Source organism: Felis catus, chromosome E1 (assembly GCF_018350175.1).
Source record: "Felis catus isolate Fca126 chromosome E1, F.catus_Fca126_mat1.0, whole genome shotgun sequence".
In the NCBI taxonomy this organism is placed as follows: domain Eukaryota; kingdom Metazoa; phylum Chordata; class Mammalia; order Carnivora; family Felidae; genus Felis; species Felis catus.
Genome location: NC_058381.1, coordinates 18123349 through 18147777, shown reverse-complemented (window position 1 = coordinate 18147777; position 24429 = coordinate 18123349). Strand labels below are relative to the sequence as shown.

The 24429-nt window shown below is 45.4% G+C and overlaps 1 protein-coding gene and 1 long non-coding RNA gene across 3 annotated transcripts in view; one reads left to right on the top strand and one right to left on the bottom strand.

Moving 5' to 3' along the window:
* The window catches only part of KIAA0100 (protein KIAA0100 homolog), a 27514-nt gene extending 4957 nt beyond the window's left edge, over positions 1-22557 (bottom strand). For both annotated transcript variants that reach the window (XM_011288983.4, XR_002148983.3), the window contains exons 1-30: positions 22402-22557; positions 21384-21507; positions 20825-20874; positions 20380-20527; positions 20084-20202; positions 19790-19850; positions 19434-19623; positions 19173-19296; positions 18642-18766; positions 18329-18396; positions 18070-18215; positions 17334-17452; positions 17059-17222; positions 16641-16899; positions 15304-15509; positions 12879-13971; positions 12253-12444; positions 11920-12122; positions 11660-11778; positions 11325-11545; positions 10842-11032; positions 10620-10719; positions 10292-10494; positions 8963-9257; positions 6396-6553; positions 5921-6127; positions 1512-1611; positions 1118-1300; positions 660-781; positions 22-177 (exon numbers count right to left, since the gene is read on the bottom strand). In XM_011288983.4, the coding sequence (XP_011287285.2) occupies positions 22-177; positions 660-781; positions 1118-1300; positions 1512-1611; positions 5921-6127; positions 6396-6553; positions 8963-9257; positions 10292-10494; positions 10620-10719; positions 10842-11032; positions 11325-11545; positions 11660-11778; positions 11920-12122; positions 12253-12444; positions 12879-13971; positions 15304-15509; positions 16641-16899; positions 17059-17222; positions 17334-17452; positions 18070-18215; positions 18329-18396; positions 18642-18766; positions 19173-19296; positions 19434-19623; positions 19790-19850; positions 20084-20202; positions 20380-20527; positions 20825-20874; positions 21384-21507; positions 22402-22466 (5511 nt within the window). In that variant the 5' untranslated portion in view covers positions 22467-22557. The remainder of the gene's footprint in view (positions 1-21; positions 178-659; positions 782-1117; positions 1301-1511; positions 1612-5920; positions 6128-6395; positions 6554-8962; positions 9258-10291; positions 10495-10619; positions 10720-10841; positions 11033-11324; positions 11546-11659; positions 11779-11919; positions 12123-12252; positions 12445-12878; positions 13972-15303; positions 15510-16640; positions 16900-17058; positions 17223-17333; positions 17453-18069; positions 18216-18328; positions 18397-18641; positions 18767-19172; positions 19297-19433; positions 19624-19789; positions 19851-20083; positions 20203-20379; positions 20528-20824; positions 20875-21383; positions 21508-22401) is intronic.
* On the top strand, positions 22542-24429 carry LOC109494265. Its single transcript, XR_002148982.3, has 2 exons — positions 22542-22946; positions 24305-24429. It is a non-coding gene; the product is annotated as an uncharacterized LOC109494265 (long non-coding RNA).

Genomic DNA, 24429 nt, shown 5'->3' with positions numbered 1-24429 from the left:
TCAAACTGCCCTGGTGACTACCTTCATGATAGAATACATCTGCTTTTCCAGCTGCCGTATTTGGGCCACATGCTGCCGCACGGCCTCCTGCAAGTGTAATATGCTGCTGCGCTGTTCCTCAGGATTGCTAGAGATCTCAAGCTGGAACCTGACTCGCTGCTTCTTCTCACTATGCTCCTGAAGGAATGGAAAAGGAAATGAGCAAGGTTTCTTAATAGACATGTCTTGTAGTAAGGTGAAATACAGAAAGAAACAAGAAACAGGGACCTCTTCTGGAAAGCTTACTTGTATCTGTTACCATTAGTAGCAAGCATAAAGGGTAGGCCAATGCAGAAGACATAAAGATTTCACAATAAGCCAGTGCCACAGGGTAGGGATAGAGGTGATAGTGGGGACCAGTTACTGTTTTTAGAGGTATTAAAGTGACTCAGCGGAGAACTGACCAAGAAAAACCACACATAAACAAGCTCTGCAGTCTCAGAAACACTCAGACCTTTTCTAGACAATTTCAACTGCTGCTATTGACTAACACAGGATGTACTCACCACAAGGTCCTTTTTCAGTTTGAAGCATGGCTTTTCTTACTGGACCCCAAATAAAGCACAAGGTCTGTCAGTTCCTGTGAGGTTAACTGGCATTCTATTAGGGCCCATGCTCACCTTCCGCTTAGGTTCTACGTGGAGCAGCAGGTTGTTGACGATGTCTAAGATCATGGCATACTGAGCCGGGTTGGTGGAGATTTCCAGCTCATGATGAATAAGGGTGAAGGTATCCACAGCTCCTAGGTAATTGACAGCAGCTAGGTAAGAAACTCAAGTTTCTCTCTAAATATCGACCCCATCTTCTAACCCATATGTGGTATTAGTGAGAGATGCTCATGGGTAGAAATAGGTTTTCTTATTTTAGAATTAAACAATATCCATTCATCCCAGTTCCCTCCAACAGTCCAGTTTATTCTCTTATAGTAGAACTTACACAATGTAGAGCAAAGTGAAAGTGTTAATGCCCAGGGCACAGTGGGACTTCTAATAACACTACTAACTCAAAACCACTAAGGAAATAGCTACTTTCAAAAATTCTCTAGTTCCCTTCTAAAAGCCTTTCAAGCCCTGAATACCTTCCTGTTTCTTTAGGAGATCTTCCTTTTCCTGGTTCTCATGAACCTCAGGTGGCTTAATCTGAGTTGCCAGCTCAGGATCAATGTCATGGCTGTAACTAATATAGTACATTCGGCAGCTACAGCGTGAAATGATCCGTTGGACTTGCTGGGCTTGTTGCGCCTCAGCTGGCTGGTTCCAATCTGGGAAGAGGTGGGAAAGAGATAAGAGAAAGACATTTTCAATGGAGGTATTGCAAGAACCTCCCAGCCATATGTGATGTTTAGGGAACTCCAGATACTTGCTTTCCCCCTAGCCTAAAACAAAATGGTCCTATTCCAGCATATGTTAATTTTAAGAGTATGTAAGAAAATGCACACCTAACAACATGATGGGGAATAAGGGAGAGCTGACCTGTGGTGGTGGTAACCATGCCTCCCACTGCCTGCCCGCTCTCCATCAGCTCCTGCACAGAGTCCAGACTACGCTGCCGGTGCTCCTCAATATTCTTTACCTGAAGACAGAGATACAGGGACCTTTAACTCCTAGCCAACTGGGACACAGATGATTATGATGCAAGTAATACTATCTAAATTTCCACTGCCTAGAACAGCTTGAAGGATCTCCCAGGGTAGAAGACATACATGACTCCCTCCTGGCCCACCACCTAAATTCTCCAAACCCAGATGAGTTACATGCCTGCAGGCCTGAGACCAGAAAAGCAAGCTAGGTTAAAATCATATCCTATCTGGGGGCACCTGGGTGGCTCAGTCAGTTAAGTGACTCTTGATACCAGCTCAGGTCGTGATCTCACAGTTCTTGGGATCAAGCCTCACATCAGGCTCTGCTTGGGATTCTGTCTCCTTCTCTCTCTCTGCTCCTTCCCCACTTGTGCTCTCAAAATAAATAAATAAACATTAAAAAAAAATCCTATCCCACCTCACACCCATTAGGATGGCTACAATCAAAAAAAAAAAAAAAAGTGTTGCCAAGGATGTGCAGAAATTGGAACTCTTGTGCACTGTTGGGGTATGTCAAATGGTACAATGGTACTATGGAAACAGTATGGCAATTCCTCAAAAAATTAAAAATAGAATTTTTGCTATGTGACCTAGCAGTTCCACTTCTGGATATATACTGAGAAGAACTGAAAGCAAGGTCTTGAAGAGATTTGTACACCCATGTTCACATGGTATTATTCACAATAGCTAAAATATGGAAGCAACCCAAGTATCCACTGATAGACAAATGGATAAGCAATTTGTTGTACATACAACAGAATCCAATCCTAAAAAGGAAGATGCTACAACACGAACAAACCTTGAAGAGATTACAGGAAGTGAAATAAACCAGTCACAAAAAGACAAATGCTATATGATTCCACTTATACAAGGTACTTAAGAACAGCCAAAATCATAGAGACAGAAAGTAGAATGGTGGTTGCTGAGGACTGGAAAGGGGAAGGGAGGTTATTGTTTAATGGGTATAATTTCAGTTTTATAAGATGAAGAGTTAGGGAAATGGATGGTGGTGATGGTTGAACAACATTATGAATGTATTTAATACAAACTTAACTTTACACTTAAAAATGGTTAAAACCAGGGGTGGCATCCAACTCTTGATTTCAGCTCAGGTCACGATCTCAGTTGTGAGATCAAGCCCTACATCGAACTCTGCGCTCAGCATAGAGCCTGCTTGGGATTCCCTCTTTCCTTCTCTCTCTCTGCCCCTCCTCTGCTCACACTCTGTCTCAAAATAAATAAATAAACTTAAAAAATGGTTAAAATGGTAAATTTTATATCTTACCACAATAAAAAAAATTTTTTTGAGGAAAAAGTCAATCCTGTCAAGCACAAAAAATTTCATCAAAACCAGTGACTTTCCCACCCACTTTGATATTCATGCAATTGTGGTTTTGCTGTTTTCTGTTTTCAGACAACCACTCTGACACTGTTGCCCATGGGGTAAAGGGAATGAATTCTTTTGAGTCTCTCCGCCAAGCTGAAGTCAAAGTGAATAGTAGAATGAGTGATATGAAGACCATAAGCAAACCTGCCAAGTCACAAAAAATTTCATATGGGAAAGGCAAGATCAAAGTACTCCCACCAAACTCAGTGAAGGAAATCATAAGCAAAACGAAAAGACAACCTACTGAAAGGGAGAAGATATTTGCAAATGATACATAAGGAACTCCTACAACTCAACACCAAAAAAACCCCCCAAAAAAACATTAATCCAATTAAAAATGGGCAGAGGACCCGAGTAGACATTTTTCCAAAAGAAGACATACAGATGGGCTAACAGACACATGGAAAGATGCTCAAATTCATTAATCATCAGGGAAATACAAATCAAAGCCACTTCACACTAAAATGGCTAGTATCAAAATGAAATAACACATGTTGGCAAGGACGATGAGAAAAGGGAAACTGTGCAACGTTAGCAGGAATGTAAATTGGTGCAGCCATTCTGGCAAACAATACTGAGATTCTTCAAAAAACTAAAAACAGAAGTACCATACGATCTAATAATTCCACTTCTGGGTATTTATTTGAAGAAAATGAAATCATTAATTCGAAAAGCCCTATATTTAATGCTTATTATGTGTATTTATAATAGCCAAAATACAGAAGCAACCTAAATGTCCTTCAACAGATGAATGGATAAAGACGTATTTTATATATACACAATGGAATACTACTAGCCATAAAAAGGAATAAAATCTTGCCATTTTGGGCAATACAGATGGATCTAAGGGTATTATCCCAAGTAAAATCAGACAAAGATAAATCCTATACGATTTCGCTTATATGGGGAATCTAAAAAACAAACAACAAAAACAGAAATAAACCCGGGGCGCCTGGGTGGCGCAGTCGGTTGGGCGTCCGACTTCAGCCAGGTCACGATCTCCCGGTCCGTGAGTTCGAGCCCCGCGTCAGGCTCTGGGCTGATGGCTCAGAGCCTGGAGCCTGTTTCCGATTCTGTGTCTCCCTCTCTCTCTGCCCCTCCCCCGTTCATGCTCTGTCTCTCTCTGTCCCAAAAATAAATAAACGTTGAAAAAAAAAAATTAAAAAAAAAAAAAAAAAAAACAGAAATAAACCCATAAAGAACTGGTGGTTGCCAGAGGGGAGGAGGGTGGGAGGAATAGGTGAAATAAATCAAGGGGATTAAAAGGTACATACTTCCAGATATAAAATAACTCAGAGATGAAAAGTACAGTACAGGAAATAGTCAATAATACTGTAATAATTTTATATGGTGACAGATGGTAACTACCCTGGTGAGCATTTTATAATGTTTGTAATTGTCAAGTCACTATGTTGTACACCTGAAACTAATATGTCAACTATACTTCAATTAAAGAAACAAAAAAACCCCTAGGATATTCTACTCTAATGCTAATATCACAGCCTGAGGAAAAGGGTTCACATGTAAAAGAGGACATGCCTAAAAGAAGCAGAGGCCCGGAAAATGCTAGAGATCTTGCATAGCTCATCCTGCCCACCTCTGCCTGAGTATACCTTCTATGCCTACCTCCTGAGATTAGTGGTAAAGAGCACTGCTTGCCTGAATCACAGATGTAATATATCAGCATGACCTCTCATAGTACCAATAACTTGACCCTTACTTGGCTTGACATCTGATTAAATGATTACCTTGTGTGTAATTACACCTGAGGTTGCTTAGATTGAGCCCTAAGGTTGTTGGGAGTAAGAAGCACCAGGCAGGGAGGACAGAAAAGGGATTAGCTTTTCCCCACTGAGGAGAATGGTAAAAGAAGTTATCCTATTGGTCCTTAAAGATGTAGCTGGATCCAGTAACTCATTTGGGTGTACCATGCCCAGCACAATGTGGACACTTCACACCGGTTAAGTAGTAACAATGCTGAGTATTAGGTACATCTTATAACTATTAGATCTCCTATTATTCTGGGAGAATATCCTAGAAATTATAGAGCAAATTCAGTTTTACTACACTGAAAAGAAAATCTATAGCCTAGTCCCTGCCAACTGCTCATAATTCCACCATCTAACAAAACGCTATCTTGACACACTTAGACCTCCTCTGACATAACTTTTTAAAAATGGTGTAATTATTTTCCATCTAAATGAAGCTTTGTATTTTTCAAAGCAGTTTCTCACCCTTGATCCTTTCAACAATCTTGTGAGGGGGAAGTATTAACTCAATTTTACAAATAAAGGCGACTTGGGGCTCTGGGGTGGCTCAGTTTAAGCCTCTGACTCTGGATTTCGGCTCAGATCATGGTCTCAGAGCTGTGAGTTTGAGCCCCACATCGGGCTCAGCGCTGACAACGCAGAGCCTGCTTGGGATTCTCTCTCCCTCTCTCTATGCCCCTCCCCTGCTCTCATCTCTCTCTCTCAAAATAAATAGATAAACTTAAACAAAGTAAATAAAGGTGACTCGCCCAAAGGCTCATGGCTACTATAACAGCAAAGGTGGCATTAGAACTCACATAACCTGAGTCCTAGACAAGCAGTCTTTGTATTCAACCTTACTGCTTTGCTGAAACTAATCAAACATCTTCTTAAGAGAAATCAGAGAAAGGGCAAAGAATTTATCTAAAGTTCTCAGGCTTACCGCCTGTTCTCTTGGCTGCCTGCTGATTAGTGTGATTTATTAGCAGAGGTCAGCAATCTTCTCAAACGTAAAAAAGTTCCAACCCATTTTATTCTAGTGCTGGGAAACAAGAATTTCCCTCACAATAAAAAAGAACAGCAAGAGATTAAAAAAAAAAGAAAAAAGCACTATGTGCTCACAGACCACAAATCAGAGACTGCCTGTAATTCCTGTATTTGACTAACCTCTAACCAGAGCTGTCGGCCATCCTGCTCAGTGGGGCTGCTTTCAGTGGTGGCAAAGTACTGCATGCCATCCAGTAGGCAAGTCCAGGATGTCTTTTGCTTCAATGTGTCACCATACCAGGCTGGATGGTGTTGGCACTGCAGCAGCTGAGCTTTGGCAGCTGACACAATGACACAGCCTTCTGTCTCCGCTCCACGAAGAACCATCTATGCCATAGACAGGAGCAGAATCATAGCACAAGGGCCACCAGGGAAGATGAGAAGGTCAGTGAAAGGATTGTATCAATGAATGCAGCTGGATCTAATTCTGGCTTACACTACGGTTTTAGAAATGGAAGGATTATCCTGGATACCTGGTGGAAGGAATAATTGTTTGGAGCTCTATCTGCCCATTCTTATTTGGCGCTGGGAGAAGGTGAACACATATGATTAGGATCTAGCCCAATGCTGGGGTGCTCTGGTAAAGAGAAGTTACCTGGCAATTAACCAGCTCAATAAGGCAGTTTCGGTTATATATATCGTCCGTCTGGCAGGCAGCGATGCCACACAGCTGATCACTCACACCTGATTCCTCTTCTGTGAACACTACAAACCTGTCTGTCTCTTCAATCAGCTTCTGCAACATGTAGGCACCTGGCAGAGAAATAGGAAGTGGAAGAAAGTCACAATCTCAAAGGAATATGGGCAATACATCTAGGGCCAAACCGATCTTCCTTCAATTTCTCTAGAAAATACTCCCTCCAACCTGCAACTCCAGCCCACACACTCCCCTCCTTGATCTCTGAGGGCAAAATAAGGGTTGTCATTTCATTTCCTCAATTTTAACAAAAATAACAGATTCCCAAGAGTGCTATATAATAGCAGCATTTTTTTCTCTTAGGTATATCAACCTCTGATTACTCTAGGATCTTTCTTCTCATTTTGTTCCTTATATTTTTCATTTTATATTATTTTAAATGTTGTTTGTGGACCACTCCTTTCCATATGAAACCACTCCTTTGCCATTAGTGCCACTGTGTTCTCATAGCTCTACTGCTTCTTACGATTATGCCTCTAAATCCTCTTCTCCCATGTCTTAGAAGTAAGTATCTCCTCGGGTTCCCTTCTCTTCCTCTTTCTTCTAATGAGTTTTTCTAACAGAGTGTTATGGTTAGCAGCATCCAGAATCAGACTTGTCTGCCTGTATTTAAGATCCTATCTCTGCCAGTTACTCGATTGTGACTTTCAGCAGCTTGCTTTAACCTGTGTCTCAGTCCCCTTGTCTGTAAAATAATAATAACTATCTCATAAGGTTGTTGAGGGAATTTAATGCAATAACATATAAAAGTATTTTGCAGAGTACCTGCCACACAGTAAGCAACTATTATTATCTACTTGGGATTAACTTTTAGCTCTATGCTGAAACTCCCAAAGTCTTCACCTCTAGTACTAAGCTTTTAGATCCTCATTTCCAGCTATTGGTTAGACATTACCTAGATGTACTACTTGCACCACAAACTCAGCATGTCCAAATCTGAACTCAACAACCCTGTTCTTCCCCGAACTTGTTTAGTATTTAGTATCCTCTGGCTCTCCTATCTCTGATATTACTGTTACCATCATGCTAGTCCCAGGCTCAAAGCCTCAGTCATTATTGCTTTCTATCTTAACTCTTCCAACCAGTTGTCAAATTTCTTAGTACAATAACATTTCTACCCATCCCCTCATCTCCATTCCCACTGCCTCTACCAAGTTCAGGCCCTCATTACATGTTGTTGGGACACCATAATAGTTTCCTTATCTGTGTCTCCACCTCCAGTTTCTTCCTCTCCAGTCCTCCTCCACAGCACTGCTAGATTTATCTTCCTAAAAGTAAAGTCTCATGATGACACATCCCCATTCAAAAACTTTCAGTAGTTCACCACTGTCTACTGAATAAGGACCAAAAACTCCTTAGCCTTGTATAAAAAACCTGTGATGGTCTACCTGTGATGGTCTATGTGCAGCTTTCCTTTCCAGGATCTTCCCTCGTTCCTCGCCTTAGTTACTCTCTATGCCAATTGAAACAGATTGTTCGCTCTCCTTTGAACATACGGAGCCTTAGCAAATCTACTCCTATTCAGGATGCCTTGAATGCCTTTCCTCCCCATTTCCACAGGTTCAAACCATACTCAGCCTTCAAGGTCCAGCTCAAATGCTACTTTCCTCGATAAACCTTTCCCTGATTGCACTCCCTCCTTCATTCCAGTCAAGAACTCCCATATACTTTTTTCTCTTTTGATTTCTCTTTTGATATCACTTTCCACCTTGTTCTTAAATTTACCACGAACTTGCATTCCTCTATACTTATTCCCTCTCCTTAAAATGCCCTCTCCTCTTTTCTTGCCTGCCGAACTGTTATTTATTTTTTAAGGCCCATCTCAATGATCTTTTCTGGGAAGCTTTTCTAGATTTCCCTATGCTGATTTAAATACTTTCTTCTTAAACATTCTTAAAAAGCATTTTCATAATGAAATAATAATTTACATGTCTGTCTATTAGTTTCTGAGCTTCTCCTCATTTTTATATCCCTAATGTCTAGGGTTATGTCTGGTACATTATAAACCCACAATAAGCTAAAATGAATCTATGAATGAATGAGTGATTGGGAGTGAATGAATGAACTAAGCTCATCCAGAGATGATAAACTTGTTGAGGCAAGTAGAATGTCATTCGTTTTACATCTCTCACTGCTTTATGCCTGTTAAGTACTCAATATTTGTTAACTGAACAAATTAATTCATCAAACCACATAACAATTCTTTAATCATTTTTCTCCCTTACTCATCCCGTTCTGGCCCCATCACTCCTTCATGATCCTCTCCTCCTTCCCACAGGATGACACCCTTTAAATGCCCCTGTATCACGGCTATGTAAGTCAGAGGTGACCTAATATGGAAAAAGAATAGTTTTCATCTCTATATCTAGATGGAACCAGCCATGATTTAGTCCTCCCAGTTCTTGTTCAATCCTATGCACATATCCTACACCTAACTCTATGAAGTGTTGTTTCCCCCAGCTTACCTCCTGAGGACCCCTTATCAGGCTGTCCACTAAAGCTGGGAGTGCTGACAGGAGGTGGGGCTGGGGCACTGGTCAGAACACTCTGCTTTGGCTTTTTAGCTGGCATCTGGGGATCAATCTTTAACCCCTTCAGGGCCTCCGTAGAGAGATTACGTTTGAGTACAGCTGCCTTTTTATAGCCATCATATAAACCAAAGGCAATGTCCCGATTGGTGGTTGTCCAGGAAGCCCGTAAATCTACTAAGTGCAGCTGGTGTGTATGAAAGGCGGGATCCCCAACTCGAGTAGAGAGCTCCTAAGAAACAGGAAAAGAACCACAAGGTAGCATGGAAATTCCCACTATTTCTCCTGGACCACAAAGGCAGAGGCAAGCAAACAAGCTTGTTGAACAAGAAATCTGTTCTGGGGGAGAAAAGAAGACCCTGGAGAAAGAAAAACTAAGTGGTCTTAGTTTGTGCATTAGATTGCATTCTGACTACATCTGCTGTATTTTAAATGATTTAGAAAATTTCAACACATGGGGCGTGCCTGGCTGGCTCACTCGGTAGTGTATACGACTCTTGATCTCCGGGTCATGAGTTCAAGCCCCACCTTGGGTGTGAAGCCTACTTAAAAAAAAAAAAAAAAAAAAGAAAAGAAAAGAAAAGAAAAGAAAATTTCAACATAAAAAATCTTTCCTTAATTAGGAAAAAACAACAACAAAAAATACCAAAGAAGGTGCTAGGAAAAAAGTTTTACTGTTTCTTGAAAGGCAAGAGACTATATTTAGGAAAGGGAGAGAAGGAATATTCAAAAAGAGGTACGCTGATACAAATGATAACAGTGAGTTCATCAGACAGTAATGATATATATACTTGGAATACAGTTAGAAACGTTACCCGGGACTTTGCTTAAAACCTACTGCTATGGACTGAATTGTGTCCCTCTCCATAATTCATATGTTGAGACCATAATCCCCAATGTGATAATATTTGGAGATGTGACTTTTAGGAGGTAATTAGGTTTACATGAAGTCACAAGAGTGAGGCCCTTGTGATGGGATTAGTGCCCTTATAAGAGACACCAGAGAGTGTGTTCTCTCCCTCTCTTTTCCTGCCATGTGAGGACCCAGCGAAGGCAACTGTCTACAAGCCAGGAGGAGAGCCCTCACCAGAATCTGACTATGTTGGCCCCTGATCTTAGACTTTCCAGCCTCTAGAACTGTCAGCAATAAATTTCTGTTGTTCAAGCCACACATTCTTTGGTGTTTTGTTATAGCAGCCCTGTAACAGCAGACTAAAACACCTACTGATAAAAATAAGGTAGCAAAGAGACTGTGTCAGGCAGTACCTCCTCAGCCGTGCGATTGCTGTGCCGTTGGTAGGTGAGAGAGGACAGGCTCAGTAGGTGGGTCTTTGTTACCAAGGGATCAAGGCAGTGATCAGCATTTTCTTCAGTGGGTGAAGCCATCAGGTGAACAGTCACCTGACTTAGGTCACTAACCATCTGGGTCACACTCCAGTCAGAGATGAGACGCCGCATCACTGTGCCCGCTGAGAAAAGGAGGCATACCGAGCCCATGCAGACCAGTACAGAAGAACAGTGTGGGACACATAGAGGGAAGAGCAATGTGAAGGGCAAAGAGGGTAGGAAAAATGAAGGCAGTCTTTGGCCTTACCTTGAGGTATAAGCCGCTGAGTTCCCCTAGTGAAGACATGGCCCTGACTGCACTCAATCTGGATGCCCCGTTGCTGGGCAAATGAGGCCCAATAATGCACCTGGCAACAAGAGAGCATAACACTGAACAAAGAATGGCATCAGATGATTAAGATGAGAAAAAACACGAAAACGAGGGAAGGGGAAAGAACTGAAGATGTCACCAGGGCTGTCAGAGCCTGACCTGTAGCTGGGGAAAGAGTGCAGTATAGGAAAGCTGCTTGTAGTGCTGGCCGAGTTTCTTTTTGCTAGGTTTCAGGTTATTAAAGAGCTTTCCCCTACAGATAGGCCTTGTGACACTAGTCCAAGTTGCCCAGAAGTTTTGCATCCAGCGCAGGGTACTACTATATAGCAGAATCCGGGGCTGGGATATCGCTGCAAAAGAAAGGATAGACATTTCCTACCTGTGGTTAAAACACAGAGATAAAGCTAGCTTCAGCTTTTAGAGGTTTAAAAATCCAAACAGCATTCAACCTCACACTATCCCCAACACCCATTCCTTTTCAAGATCTAAGCTTTGTTTTCACCAACCCGCTCTCAGAAAAGGTCCTAATCCAAATCCTCCCTTGCTTTCCTTATCCCCTCCCCCAAGGGTCAAGTTGAAGTCCTCGGTGTTTAAGCCCATCCTCCCAACCCTTCCTCCCGCTGCCCCAGACCCAAGCCTCACTCCCACTGTGCCGGGTCAGATCCATCTTGATGGAGAGATTGAGGTTCTCAGAGCGGAATGCCCGGTAGGAGTCATGGAGCTGGCCCAAGGGCACCTCAGGCAGGAACTCTGGAGCCCGCAGAGTGACACCATGGTGATCATGGGGGTTCCCATGGCACAGCCACTGCAGGTCCAGTGTCATGCAGAGGTCAGGCAGGTGAAGGAAGCAGCAGTCATCATACCTGTCTCACAACAGAGTCCCAGCCCTCAGTGCCCTGGTCACTTGCAACCCCCTGGCCCTTCCCCACTCCCCCCAACCTGAGTCCCTCACCCCGTTGAGGCATTACTCCACTCACTTAGAAGCTGTTCTCACGTTGACATCCAAGTCACCCTTGAACACAAACTGACCAGGTTTCCAATGAAAAGACAGGTGGCTCCACTCCCAGTGCATATTTTCAGTTGTGTTGTACGGGTCCTATAACCATCCCCAACAACTTGGTGAGATCTGGATACAAGTATCCTCCAAATCTCCCAAATCAGTACCTTTTTCTCTCCCTACCATGTGCTACACAGGCCCCAACCATACCATCCTAGTAACTCCTCTGGAACCCCTCACCTCAGTAGCCAGCTGGTGCAGATTTGCCTGTTCTATGTCCATGTGCCAGTCCCCATGAAACAGTAGACGGCTCTTGTCCCACCAGGGCAAGGGTGGGCTGGGGTCAGCTGAAGGCTTGGTCAAGAGGTCCACAGACTGGCTAATCAGGGTCCAGGCTGGATCCCAGCACGGGCCCCATACCACTGTGTACTGGAAGATTTCCGCTGGGACAGAGGGGCAAAGGGTACAGCTTGTTACACAACTTCTTTCTTCACTCCAGAAGGGCCTCAGCTCATCTCCCATCCTAGCCACCACAACATCCCTCAGCCAAACCAGCTGCCTTCCTCTACTCACAGCGGAAGTCGTGGTAGAACTTGAGTGGGGGCATGTTCCTCTCTACTGCCACATTACCCCATGGAAGCCCCAAGTGCAAGATCTGACGCCGCCGGGAGCAAGGCTGACCACTCTGCTCGGTGCCCACAAGTCGACCCATCAGCCTCCAGTCACGGATCTCAAACAGGTATCGGGGATAATCTCTTATCCGAACTGTTATTACAGGGAGGATATACAATGGCTATTCAGAGGACTGTCTCAATATTCTCAAACATTTTTCTCCCCCACCACTACTTTTACCCAGCTATTTAACAAAGTCAACTGAGAGAACAAGAGCTGGCAATTGACGGAAAAGCTGAAAAAGGGCATGGAGACACTGAGCAGATGGTGAGGGGAATACCACTGAGATCCAAGGGGTACACCAACCCTGAGGACGACTGTGTTAGCTGTCCCTTTATGTTAGCCAAGCAGTTTCAGGGTGAAATTCAGGAACAAAGAAAGGGAAGAGGAGCCCACCCATCCCACTCCACCCATCCCACAACCACCAGAGTTCCCAATATAACTGAGCTCCTCTGCATCCACTCAAAGAGCTTCCTGGAGCTGGGAGGGCAAACACCAGACTCTGCAAATAAGGAAGTACTACTCACCCAAAAATGTCTTAACACTGCACTTGAGCATACGACACCACTGAATGACAAGATCTACTCCCTCAGCAGGGAAAGGGCTGCCTGGATCAAGCTCTTGAACTTGCTCTACCACACGCTCAGGGCCATGGAAGGAGACATCTGCCAGAGCTACCAGCTCTAGCCCCGCCAGGCTCCAAGTGAGCAGGGCCCGGCGCATAGGTGTGTTGCCATAGAGACGACGGGAACGCTGAATGTAGATTTCAATGTTTTTATGTTCCAAAGAGGCATAGAGCTCCTCAATTTTGCGGGCTGGCAGTAACTCCCCATGTTGCTTCCGAAGGGCAGCCACCTTGGCATCCAGCAGCTGCAGCCTTTTGGCACTCTCCTTACTTTCATCCTTCATCAGTTCATAGTTATCACGAAGTTTCACCTCAAAAATGTCATCCAGGAAAACCCATGAGAAGTGCTGAACCTTCAAGAGTAGATCCGGTGGGAGTGGGGCAGGGCTTGGAGAAGCCTGAGCATGAGTTCCTCGATGCAGCCCCTTCAGCCATTTCTGAACTCCCACAGCCTCATCCAGAGTTCGAGAGAAATCGTACTGATAAGGAAACTCCACTGAGACTGATCCCAGGGACAGGAGCCAAACACGGTTCCGGAGGGTCTGCAGCACAGGGAAGGGGTTCCGGTGGAGGATCATCTCCTCCAGTTCAGGTAGCAGCTGTACTTCCACCTCCTTGAAGTTGAAGATGTTATTGCCATCAAAGCCGGCAGCCAGCTCTGGGCAGTAAGCCTGCAGTGAACCCCCATGCCTGCTCAGCGACACACTCTCTGCAGCCAGGGTAATGAACTTGTCCTCAGCTACAAAAGCTGTCAGCTTAGCTGTGCTCACCTCTAGTGTGAGGTTTAGGAGCCGCTTTGGAGGAGATGGCTCAGGGAGATGACCTTCTGGCTCAGACGCAGCCTCTGGAGTCTCCAGTGCAAGGAGGGGAACAGTCTCGTGAAACAGAGTGGCTCTTAGTAGGTCTCGGCAATGCAGGGTAGCCAGGACGTGCTGGTACAGGTACATGTGATCTGGGGGGCTCCAAAGTAAGGTCAGCCCTGCACCACACTGAACCTTCAGGGAGCAAGAGAAAAGAATCTGTCAGCTACAATATCCCAAAATAGGAGAGCTGACCGGGAATATTATACAAGCACACCTGGGTCAAGAACCATCTCCACTAGGAAGTATTTCCTGAGTAGCCTTAGTTACTCCCTTGCCTTGTTCCCCTTAGCACGAATGTGCTGAGCTAACGGTTCTTGTTTATCTTATGTGTAAGAGCACTCACACTTTTGAATTCTCAACTGGATTCTAAATTGTCCGAGAGTAGAGATCATGTGTGTTGATTCTTTAATATCTACCATAGGATATCAGCTATGTACAGCAGACAGTTAATCATTTGGCTTTATATTTCTATGAGTTATTTTTCTATAACAGGCTCACTCTGCATAATAACCACTGCAACAATCAACTTGAAAATGTTTTATGCATTGATTGCATCTTAATTCTTAAATATAAAAAAGACTGACCACACAAATACAGCAACTGATTTACACAAAAGTATGCCTCAAAGAAGGGAGTCCTTGTCAGCTTGGAAAACAGAATCAATTCTGAATAGTGAAGCAGAGAAAATTTAACTTCCAGAACAGAAAAATTCCTTTGAGTTCCAGCCTCTAAAAAGGCAACTCTTCAGTTTCCAAGGGAAGCTGAAGCCTGACAATTAGGAAGATATCCCACACCTCTCCTAAGAGGGTTCCACGTCCACCCGATAGTCTGAGGAGAAAAATCTTGGAAAGCCTCTTAAAACTTGCCAGTGCCTCCATCTTTAGAGCCATTCCAGCCTTTTATTTTTATTTACCTATATTTAAAGATTTTATTTTTAAGTAATCTCTACACCCAACGTGGGGCTCGAACTTAAAACCTCAAGATCAAGAGATGTATGCTCCAGCAAGTGAGTCAGCAAGGCACCCCTCCCTTCCAGCCCTTTAATGAGCTGGGTGCTTCAGGAAAGTAACACCAGATCATGATCTTTAAAAAAAAAAAAAAGCTTCTTATTTTTCAGAGATATGCACTGAAATGTTTACGGTTGAAATTATACGTCTGGTATAGGTCTGCTTCAAAATAATCCCAGAGCGGGAGGTGGGTGGCAGAGTGTAGCTAAAACACATTGGTCCTAAGCTGGCAATTACTGAAGCTGGGTATGGATACGTACAAGTTCATACGTTCTAATTGTGTGTATATTTTACATCCTACAATAAAGAGTTAAAAATGTACAGAACAAGCAAGGACAAAAAGAATAACACAAGGTGTCCTATTTCTCACAGTTTGAGTTTCACACCAGACTCAAAAGACTGGGAAATGCTTCTAGGGAGAAGCCAACCTGACTCCACCTCCCCAAAGAAGCATTACCTCCAGGGAGCGGATGCTGCTGTGGTAGGTGATGGACAGCATGGAGAGGCTGAGCACGGGAGTGGGGATGTCAGGAGCCTTGCAGCACGGCTGCATCTTCTCTGTGACGGACTTCACCAGCGCAAGCACAAGTCCCTGGACACCCACAGTGGAGGTTTCAGCACTTCCCAGGATAGTCAGTGTGTCCAGTCGGACCTCAGAAGCACCTAACATCCAGAAACCATGTCAGCATTGGTTCGCAGCTCTCAAACGGCAACCGCAGCCCTCACTCTCCTTTCTTATTTATTCCCTCCACTCTAGCTTTCTGTGTTACCCATACCTCCCTAAGATCATTCCTCATGTTTCAGGGAAACTCTTCCTTTCCTAAATTAACCTACCTAAATCTGGCAGACCCAAAGAAGCTCCCTAACTGCTACAAAGTGCCCGGAGATGTACCAGTTACTCTCTAGAACTAAACACACACGGAAATAAAAAAAATCAATTTCTTGATCAACTATCAAGGCTTTTTTTTTTAATGTTTATTTTCTTTTTGAGAGCACGTGTGTGTGAGCAGGGGAGGGAGAGGGAGAGGGAGATAGAGAGTGGAACAGAGGATCAGAAGAGGGCTCTGTGCTGACAGCAGACAGCCCGAAGCAGGGCTTGAACTCACATATTGTGAGATCATGGCCTGAGCCTAAGTTGGACACTTAACCAACTGAGCCACCCAGGTGCCTCAAGGCTTTTTTTTAATAATGATTTGACTTTTTATTTTTTTAATACAATTTATTGTCAAATTGGCTTACATACAGCACCCAGTGCTCATCCCAACAAGTGCTCTCCTCAATGCCCATCACCCATTTTTCCCTCTCCCCCACCCCCTTTCTTAAATAAATCTTGCTTAATATTTAATATCTCCTATAGACCTTTAAGAAACATCAAGAAACCCAATAGTTGTGTAAGACCTTCCAGTATCTCACACCTTTAATTTAGAAAATTTTCACATAATCATGGGGCACCTGGGTGGCTCAGTCAGTTAAGCATCCAACTTCGGCTCAGGCCACCATCTCACAGTTGGTGAGCTCCAGCCCCACGTCGGGTTCTGTGCTGACAGTTCAGAGCCCAGAGCCTGCTTCAGATTCTGTGCCTCCCTCTCTCTCTGCCCCTCCCCCGCTCATACATGCACATGCACTTGCTCTCTCTCCCAAAAATAAACATTAAAAAAATAAAATTAAGTAAATAAATAGAATAGAAAAATTCACATAGTCAGCTTCATTAAATGAAAAGGCACAGACTGAACCAGCATAATCTGCTTAGGTTAGAAACTACCCACTTCGGTACAGACTTCCTGTCCCACTTACCAACCAGGGCAGAAAGGGTGAACAAGTTCATGTCCTCCACCTTCAAGTCCACCTTCCACAGTAGTGACACAGATTCCCCAAATGAAGACTCTCTAGAGACAGCAGACTTCCCAGACTGTATGTCCATCAAGGATAAAATGCGAGAGAGACACTGGGCACAGGTATCTGATGCTTCTACCTGCAATCCTCGAATGGTACAATCGAGAAACAGGGTATCTGACTGGGTGCTAGACAGGCCCAAAGGCTGGTTATAGCTGCCCTAGAAAAGAAGCAGAGGGAGCCCCATTATGAGCATGCAGACACACAGTTCTATAATACCCTGATGCATCATATTCTGGCAAAAAGGGGCTCCACGCTCTAAAGCAGGGCAGGACAAGGAAACTATATGGGGCTCCTGTTCACCAAAGTCCCCACCTACCTGTAGTGTGAAGGAGTCCAGGACAAGTGCCTCACCCCAAACATGCATATTGGGTGGGTGGGGTGCCCGCTGAATGTGAGAGTCACTGCCCACCCGCCAGCAGAGGTGGTCCACAGTTAGGACGCCGCGCTGATGGATACTCTGTGGCCTCAGGTGCTGGTAATCTGAACAAAGAAGGTGGGAGAGAGGAGTTCTGTGGAACCACTGTGGCCATCAATTGGGCCCAGCTTCACTAATGGACAGATTCTTACTCCTTTTCTATACCAGAGCCTTACCTAGAGAGATGGAATTGAATCCCAAGGCAAAGGGTGGTGTATCACCAAGCTGAATGGAAACGTTGACATTGGAGATGGAAGTGCTAAAGATAATGGGAGCCAGGATCTGGGGGAAGGTTCTGCAAAGAGACAGACATCACTGTTTGGTAAGGAAAGAATTCCAACTTCCTATTATGGAGGAGACACCTGAAGCTCTCCAAAGTCAGGGTGAGTTTGGTTGTGATTCTTAGAATGGAAAACAACCAGAAAATTAAAAGGCTGAAATTGTCAGTTTGCTGTTTACTGCTACTCCCAACAGTAATCTGCAGGAATGCCACAGTTACTAGGTTGAACCACATGAGACTGCCATTTCATAGGTCAGATATGAATGTCAAATATAGACATCAGCATATCGTATGATTCAACCTAATACAACCAAGGGGCATTTCTTCCAAGCCATGGAAGGTGACATGACCGACCACCTTAAAATCTAAGACAGACAAGATACTGTGGATCATTTAAGTGCAGTTCAACAATTGTTTATTTTGTATAATAAGGCACTATGCTGAGCAATAAGGACATAGAAACAAAAAGGACCTCATCCTACTGTCAAAGAACCTAGTATAATGGGGAAGATCTATAAAATAGAACTGCTACTGAAGTAATCAAATACACATTTAACACAATATGCCACTTTAGACCAAAAGAATCTGAGAATCCACCTGGTAAGATGGTGGCTGAAAAAGATTACACTGACCTTTTTTTTCTTTGCGTAAGAAGAGATGAACTAGACCCTTGGGTCTCCAGTGCTAGCATGTGCAGCCAGTGAGAGAATTCCTGGTGCCGGTAATGAATAATGCAAGTATTCAAAACCAGGGAGGCTAGGAGGTCGATGGTGGTCACCTGAAAATAAATACCAGAACTATGGGCTTGGGTTTTATCTCATTAGCTCACAATGCAACGATACAGGGAGAGAGTAGAGAAAGGAACGATTCTTGGTATCACAGTCATCACACCTGCACACTGGCCTTGAGGGAGTTGAGACAGACAATGCGCTGGCGGCTCTGGGACAGCAACAACCCATCTGTAAGGGTAAAGAGCAGATCAGAGGAGAACGCTGGGGAAACAAAACATAAAACTAGGAGAGGGTCAGAGGCAGGCAAGCAGATGAACAGATTATCACCCAAACTCATGAATTGGGGCTATTTTCTCTCAGTATGTTCTCTCCTCTCCATCTCCAGTTACACTGATATTAAACTAAAAAGACCAAATGGGGCACAGGGGAAAGAGTGTCTGGTACTCTCAGTACCGACATCCCCACCCGTGAACCTTTCAGTACGAGTTCAGTGTTCATCTGTGCCATATCAGAGTTTGCTGTGAAGCTTCGAAGAGGCAGCTGATCCTCATCACGGTGGTACAGGAACTGCAGCAGCTTCAGTGTCCAATTCAGGTGCCTGGATGAGAGACAGACTCTGGCTCAGAAATACGTGCCATTCTGGGGTGCCTGGGTGGCTCGGTCGGTTAAGCGTCTGACTTTGGCTCAGGTCATGAGCTCGCAGTCCGTGAGTTTGAGCCCCACATCAGGCTCTGTGCTGGCAGCTTGGAGCCTGGAGCCTGCTTCAGATTCTGGGTCTCTCTCTCTGCTCCTCCCCCATTCACACTCTGTCTCTCTCTCCCTCCCAAAAATAAACATTAAAAAAAAAAATTAAAAAAGAAAAGAAAAGAAAAAGAAATACATGCCATTCTTACTCCCTTTCTCCCCACAGACAAACTCAGTGCAGCTACTAGGCTGGTTACAGAGACCCCAGCATATAGCTCCAGTTATCATTCTCCGTACTTCTGTGCCAGGAGAGATCTCACCTCTTTTGACTGTTCATGGACAGCACCACACTTGTGATCTCCATCTTCACTTTGACCTGGTCTGGCAGCTGCTGAAGGAGGTACAGGCCAGGCAGAGCTGGCTCAGCCAAGTTCTCTGTCACCTCTGAAAACATAAATGAATAACACAGGAGCAATGAATCCTGAACACACTCAGGTCTCCCAAAATGCCCCGTCCTCTTTGGCCACGTCTTCCACATAAAATAGGCTAACCCAATGCCCAATATTAGGCCGGGGCTTTACCTGAACAAGGAACAGGCTTGGGTGCTAGGCTTGGGCTCTGGCGCAGCAGCTGACTATGGAAAAGGCCCTCATGCAGTTCAGCATGGAGTGTCCACATATCCACAGCGATCACCTTCAGTTGCCGACTGCTGATGCCCACCTCTAGACACAACTTTAGGGCCAGTGAGAGCTCCGCTAGGCAGGTGTCCTCCTACAGGGAGGATAAGCCTCTGAGGTGTTAAGAAGTAGGCAGTTTGGGGTCAAAATGCAATGGTCTGGAACACCACCTTGAGAGAATCCACATAAGAACACAGAAGCTCCTTCGTATCTTGCACCCAGAAGGAAACAAGGCATCTGAATGACCATGACATACTCACCAACTGGCCACTCTTTAGAACTTTGCTGTTGATCTGATTTAGGCTCACCTCACATTTCAGCCTGGGAAAGGAAAAAAAAAAAAAAATTAGAGTACTTGGCCCCTTTCCTCACCATTTAAGTTCAGTCAAGCTTTGCTGGCTGAAAGGAACAAGGCAAGGAGAAGTGCCTAATCTCAACCTCTCCTCAAATGCTACAGGATGAAAATCTGACACCTTAATAAGAAAGTTCACCCACCCTAAAACAATTTTAAGACAAGAATGGAACTACCTGACCCTCTTCTACCCAATGGTTACCTTTTCCCATCACTGTCCAAAAGAAAGCTGCTTTCTCTGATCTGAATGTGCCACAAGGACTCAGAAGTAGCCACCTTGAGAACCATGATGTTTATAGAATCTACATGAATGGAGAACAGCTAGAAGAAGCAAAGAAGAATAATGATTAATATCAAGGCACTACCTTTCCCTCCTAACAGAGAAAGAATAAGAGGTAGCTCTTGATATGATGTTCCCAAAAGAGTGGAAAAATCCACCCATGACTACAAAGCCAGCCATCCCTACTACAGTCCAGGAAACTGGGAGAAGTATCTCACCTGACAGAAGATCTTCAGTAAGGACGGACTAAAGGACAGTTCCTTTTGATGCACCCCAGTGCTCTGAGAAAATGGGGCAAACAGGCCAGAAACCTTCTGTAGATCCGTTCTGATACGCACTTCTCCAAAGCACAATGCCACATAACGTCTGTTCAGAAGAGAAACCTCACTATCATCAGGTCCACCCTTCCCTAGCAGTCTCCTCCCCCCCTCACCTTCACTCTCTCAACCTCCCTAGAAATACAGCTCAAATCATGGATAACAGTCTCACAGTAGGTATCAGTATCTGTCTCACGAAATAACAGCTTCCAGGCTAAAGGGGAGGGGGAGAGGGAGACATCAGCAAAACCCCTCCTTGGGTTGTGAGGCCTCTGTAGAATGTCATTCTGCAAACTCCAATTTCAAAAGATTCCCCAAGGGAAGAGTAAGGATGTAGAGTACTCACGGCAGATCATGGCTAAGGAGTTTGCTGGAAATCCACAGGCTATCAATTTCCTAAAACAGTGTGGGAGAAAGCTTTGTACATTAGCTGCCAGGTAAACCATTAGCAGCTTGACAGACAGGAAAAGTTCTACGAGGAGGAAGCCCTTCCACTAAATATTTTCCACTCCATTTCCACCAACTTCTCTCCTGAGCACTATATCCTGCTCCTCACAGTGACATTGGCTCAACTTGGTTAGTATTTCTCTTTCATGGATATGTTGCTGTTTCCCCTCTTAAATTAGAACAGTAAGCTCTTCTATTTCCTGTTATCTTTGTTCTGTCCTTACTTCTGTATCTTTCTTATTGTACCCTGCACACTCTGTGCCTTATAAGGATTTTTAACTCAACAACTTGCATTGATCCCAGCGTTTCCAAACTAACTCTTAAGATCATCTTGGCAAAGGGGTGCCAAGGCTGGGCTAACCAGGAAAGTCACCCAGAATTTTTTTAAAAAGTAATAAAAACTTGAAATTCAGCTGGGTCCACCCACACACATACCCAGGGAGTTGCCCAAGACTCACCACTGTTTGCTGGTGCTGTTGAAACTTAAGGCTGACATTCTGGATCCAAAAAAAGGAGCCGATCTTTAGCTCCGCCTGCAGCTTCCGCTGACACCACTTGGTGGCCAACCGGACCACAAACCACCTGCAGAAAAATCCTTGTGAGTTCACAGGACCCTCTCCCAATTTGGGCTTTCCTCATTCCTTGCTGGTCCTAGAAGGCCTTGCAAAAAGGTCATGTCCTAAAGCTGGATCTTCTGGGCAACTCTCCGGTCTCCCAAAACAGCATTCTGTCACTTACACTCAGCCACAAAGATCAAGACCCTAATTCTGTAGTGTCCCCTTCACCCAGATGAAATCAGACAAACTACAGTCCACCTCCTAAGTTGGGGACAAAGAAAGCAATCCTTCCAACCCTTAGGAACCCCAGATGAAGAAAGAAGAGGCCCCAACAGGATTCGAAGTACAGGCAGCTGTGTCAGATGTGCCATCAAATACTCCCCCACACAGTTCATGTCTCCGCCCTCTAGACAGGTGTCAGAGAGAAGGCGGTGGGGTCACACCCGGCCGGCTCAAATGCCGTTCTCTCCTGGGCAGCCAGACCTGTTCCGGCTCCTAGGGCGAGGCTGCAGGTGCCCTCTGCACTCGGTGAAGGGTACACTCAGGGGTGTGTGGAGGGAGAAAGAGAGACCACCAAGCCGGGGCCCCTCTACACACACACACACACACACACACACACACACACACACACACACACAAGCTATTCAGCTTCGAGCCTCAGCATCCCCTCAGGCCTCGCCCGCTCCCTCAGTCTCCCCTACTCCCAGGTCCTCGGCGCCAGCTCGGGTCTTACGCCCCCGCTCAAGCCCTCCCCTCGCCGCGCGACCCCTCCGCGGCCTCCTCGGGCCCTCCCCCTCCGCCGCCTGCACACCGTCCCCCCCAGCCCCCTTCCCCTCCCGCGCGCCTTTCTAGCGCGCCCCCCCTCCTCAGTCTCTTTTCCTTCCCCAGCCCCCGCCCGCTATAGCCGGGATCCCCTCACCGGCCTAAGAAGAGGGCGCAGAGCGCAACCAACAGCAAGGCCAACAGCGCGGAGAACAGGGGCATTCCGGCCCCGGCCCGGCCTGGCTCTGGCCCCCGCCCTGCCGGGCCCCCCCTCCCCACGCCGGCTCCGCTCTGCGCCGCCGCGGGCCGACCAGCCGCACGCGCAGGAACAACACTGGACAAGGAAGCGTTGGAGCGCGTGCACCCCGCCCCCCACAGCCCGCCAGCCAGCCCGCTGTCTCCCTGCCCCACTTCTCCCCGCGACAGCGATCCGGCAGGGCCGACCGGCTGCCTGCGCGAAGTACGGGCGTGGCTCCGGAGGAAGGAGGGCGGACCTCGCGCCGACTGACACAGAGGCCCCGCCCGTGGACCCACCCTTCCGCGCCCGGAAATGCGGGCTTGCAGGAGACCGGAGTCTGAGCCCGTACCCTGGCTGGCAACAGACTTCGCTGTCTCATTTCGGCCCGGGAGTTCCACTTTCAAAGCACTTTCCGGAGGCATAGAGTCGGCTTGGCCACTGAAGGCCCGGGCTGAGGGCGCTGCGTAAGTTATACCCCTGGGTCCTACGAAGTAGCTGTCATATCTTACTCAAGAACCTTATCTTAAAATCCTTAAGGAGGAAACCAAGAACTAAAAGACATCAGTTACGGGGTGCCTGGGTGGCTCAGTTGGTTAAGCACCCAGCTTCAGCTCAGGTCATGATCTCACCCTCGATGGGTTCGAGCCCTACGCTGGGAGCTGTGATGACACCTGGGAGCCTGGAGCCTGCTTCCTATTCTGTGTTTCCCTCTCTCTCTGCCCCTCCCCCACTCACACTCTGTCTCTCAAAAGTGAATATTAAATTTTTTTTAATAAAAGACATCAGTTAAAATTCCCACCTCATTCTATCCAACAAGGAATGAGTTTTTCATTCATTTTATTATTCGAATACTGTTCTAGTCACTTACTACATATTGACCTATGTGAGCTTCATTGGACAAGTTTTCAGTGTCTTCTCTGTACAGCACGATCTGGGCACTGGGCTGGGGGAATATGACAGAAATAGAGAATATTGTTCTTGCCCCTGAGGAACAAATACTTTATCTGGGAAGCAAACATAATTGCAAGAAATAATTCAGGACCAACTTTATTTTGCCTGTTTCCTTCTCTGTGAAATGAGGAAATTGGACAACATTCCCTTCCAACTCTAATACAGTGATGCTAATACAATAAATACAAACTAAAGAAATTCTAGGGGCGCCTGGGTGGCGCAGTCGGTTAAGCGTCCGACTTCAGCCAGGTCACGATCTCGCGGTCCGTGAGTTCGAGCCCCGCATCAGGCTCTGGGCTGATGGCTCAGAGCCTGGAGCCTGTTTCCGATTCTGTGTCTCCCTCTCTCTCTGCCCCTCCCCCGTTCATGCTCTGTCTCTCGCTGTCCCAAAAATAAATAAACGTTGAAAAAAAAAAAAGAAAAGAAATTCTGAGGACTTCAAAATAAGTACTTCATATCCCTTTGCTCTCTCATCCTAATCTCCATAAATACCCTTCAAGATTTTACTTGGACACTTTTCCACTACTTCAGATAAAGCACCATTTCCAACTTTCACATAGAATCGCCCATAGTTTTTACCCCTCCAACTGGTTTCTTAGTCCTCTTGCCTGTCACATCTCTGCAAAGACTCCATTTGTTTCAAATCCATACTTCTCTCTCAAGCTCTACCGCTCCGCCATCTTCCTTGTAATCTGCTTCCCAGCAGGGTAGATTCTGTTAACCCTAAGGGAAGGCCCAATGACTCAGTGAAAACACTGTTCAAGCCATGTAGGGGTACCTTGCAACAAACCTCCCTACTCTCATTCATCTTGTCCAATCTATTCCCTTTATTCAGCTGATTCCTGGCATTTCCTTTCTTTTTTCTTCCCAGGCTGTCACCATGGAGAGATCTCAAATGATCAATGCAACTGAAGTAGGAAAATGGGGGAGAAGATGGAGATAGAGCCCAACTAGTTCATGGTCTCAACTTACTGAAACAAGTCCTTGTAAAAAACA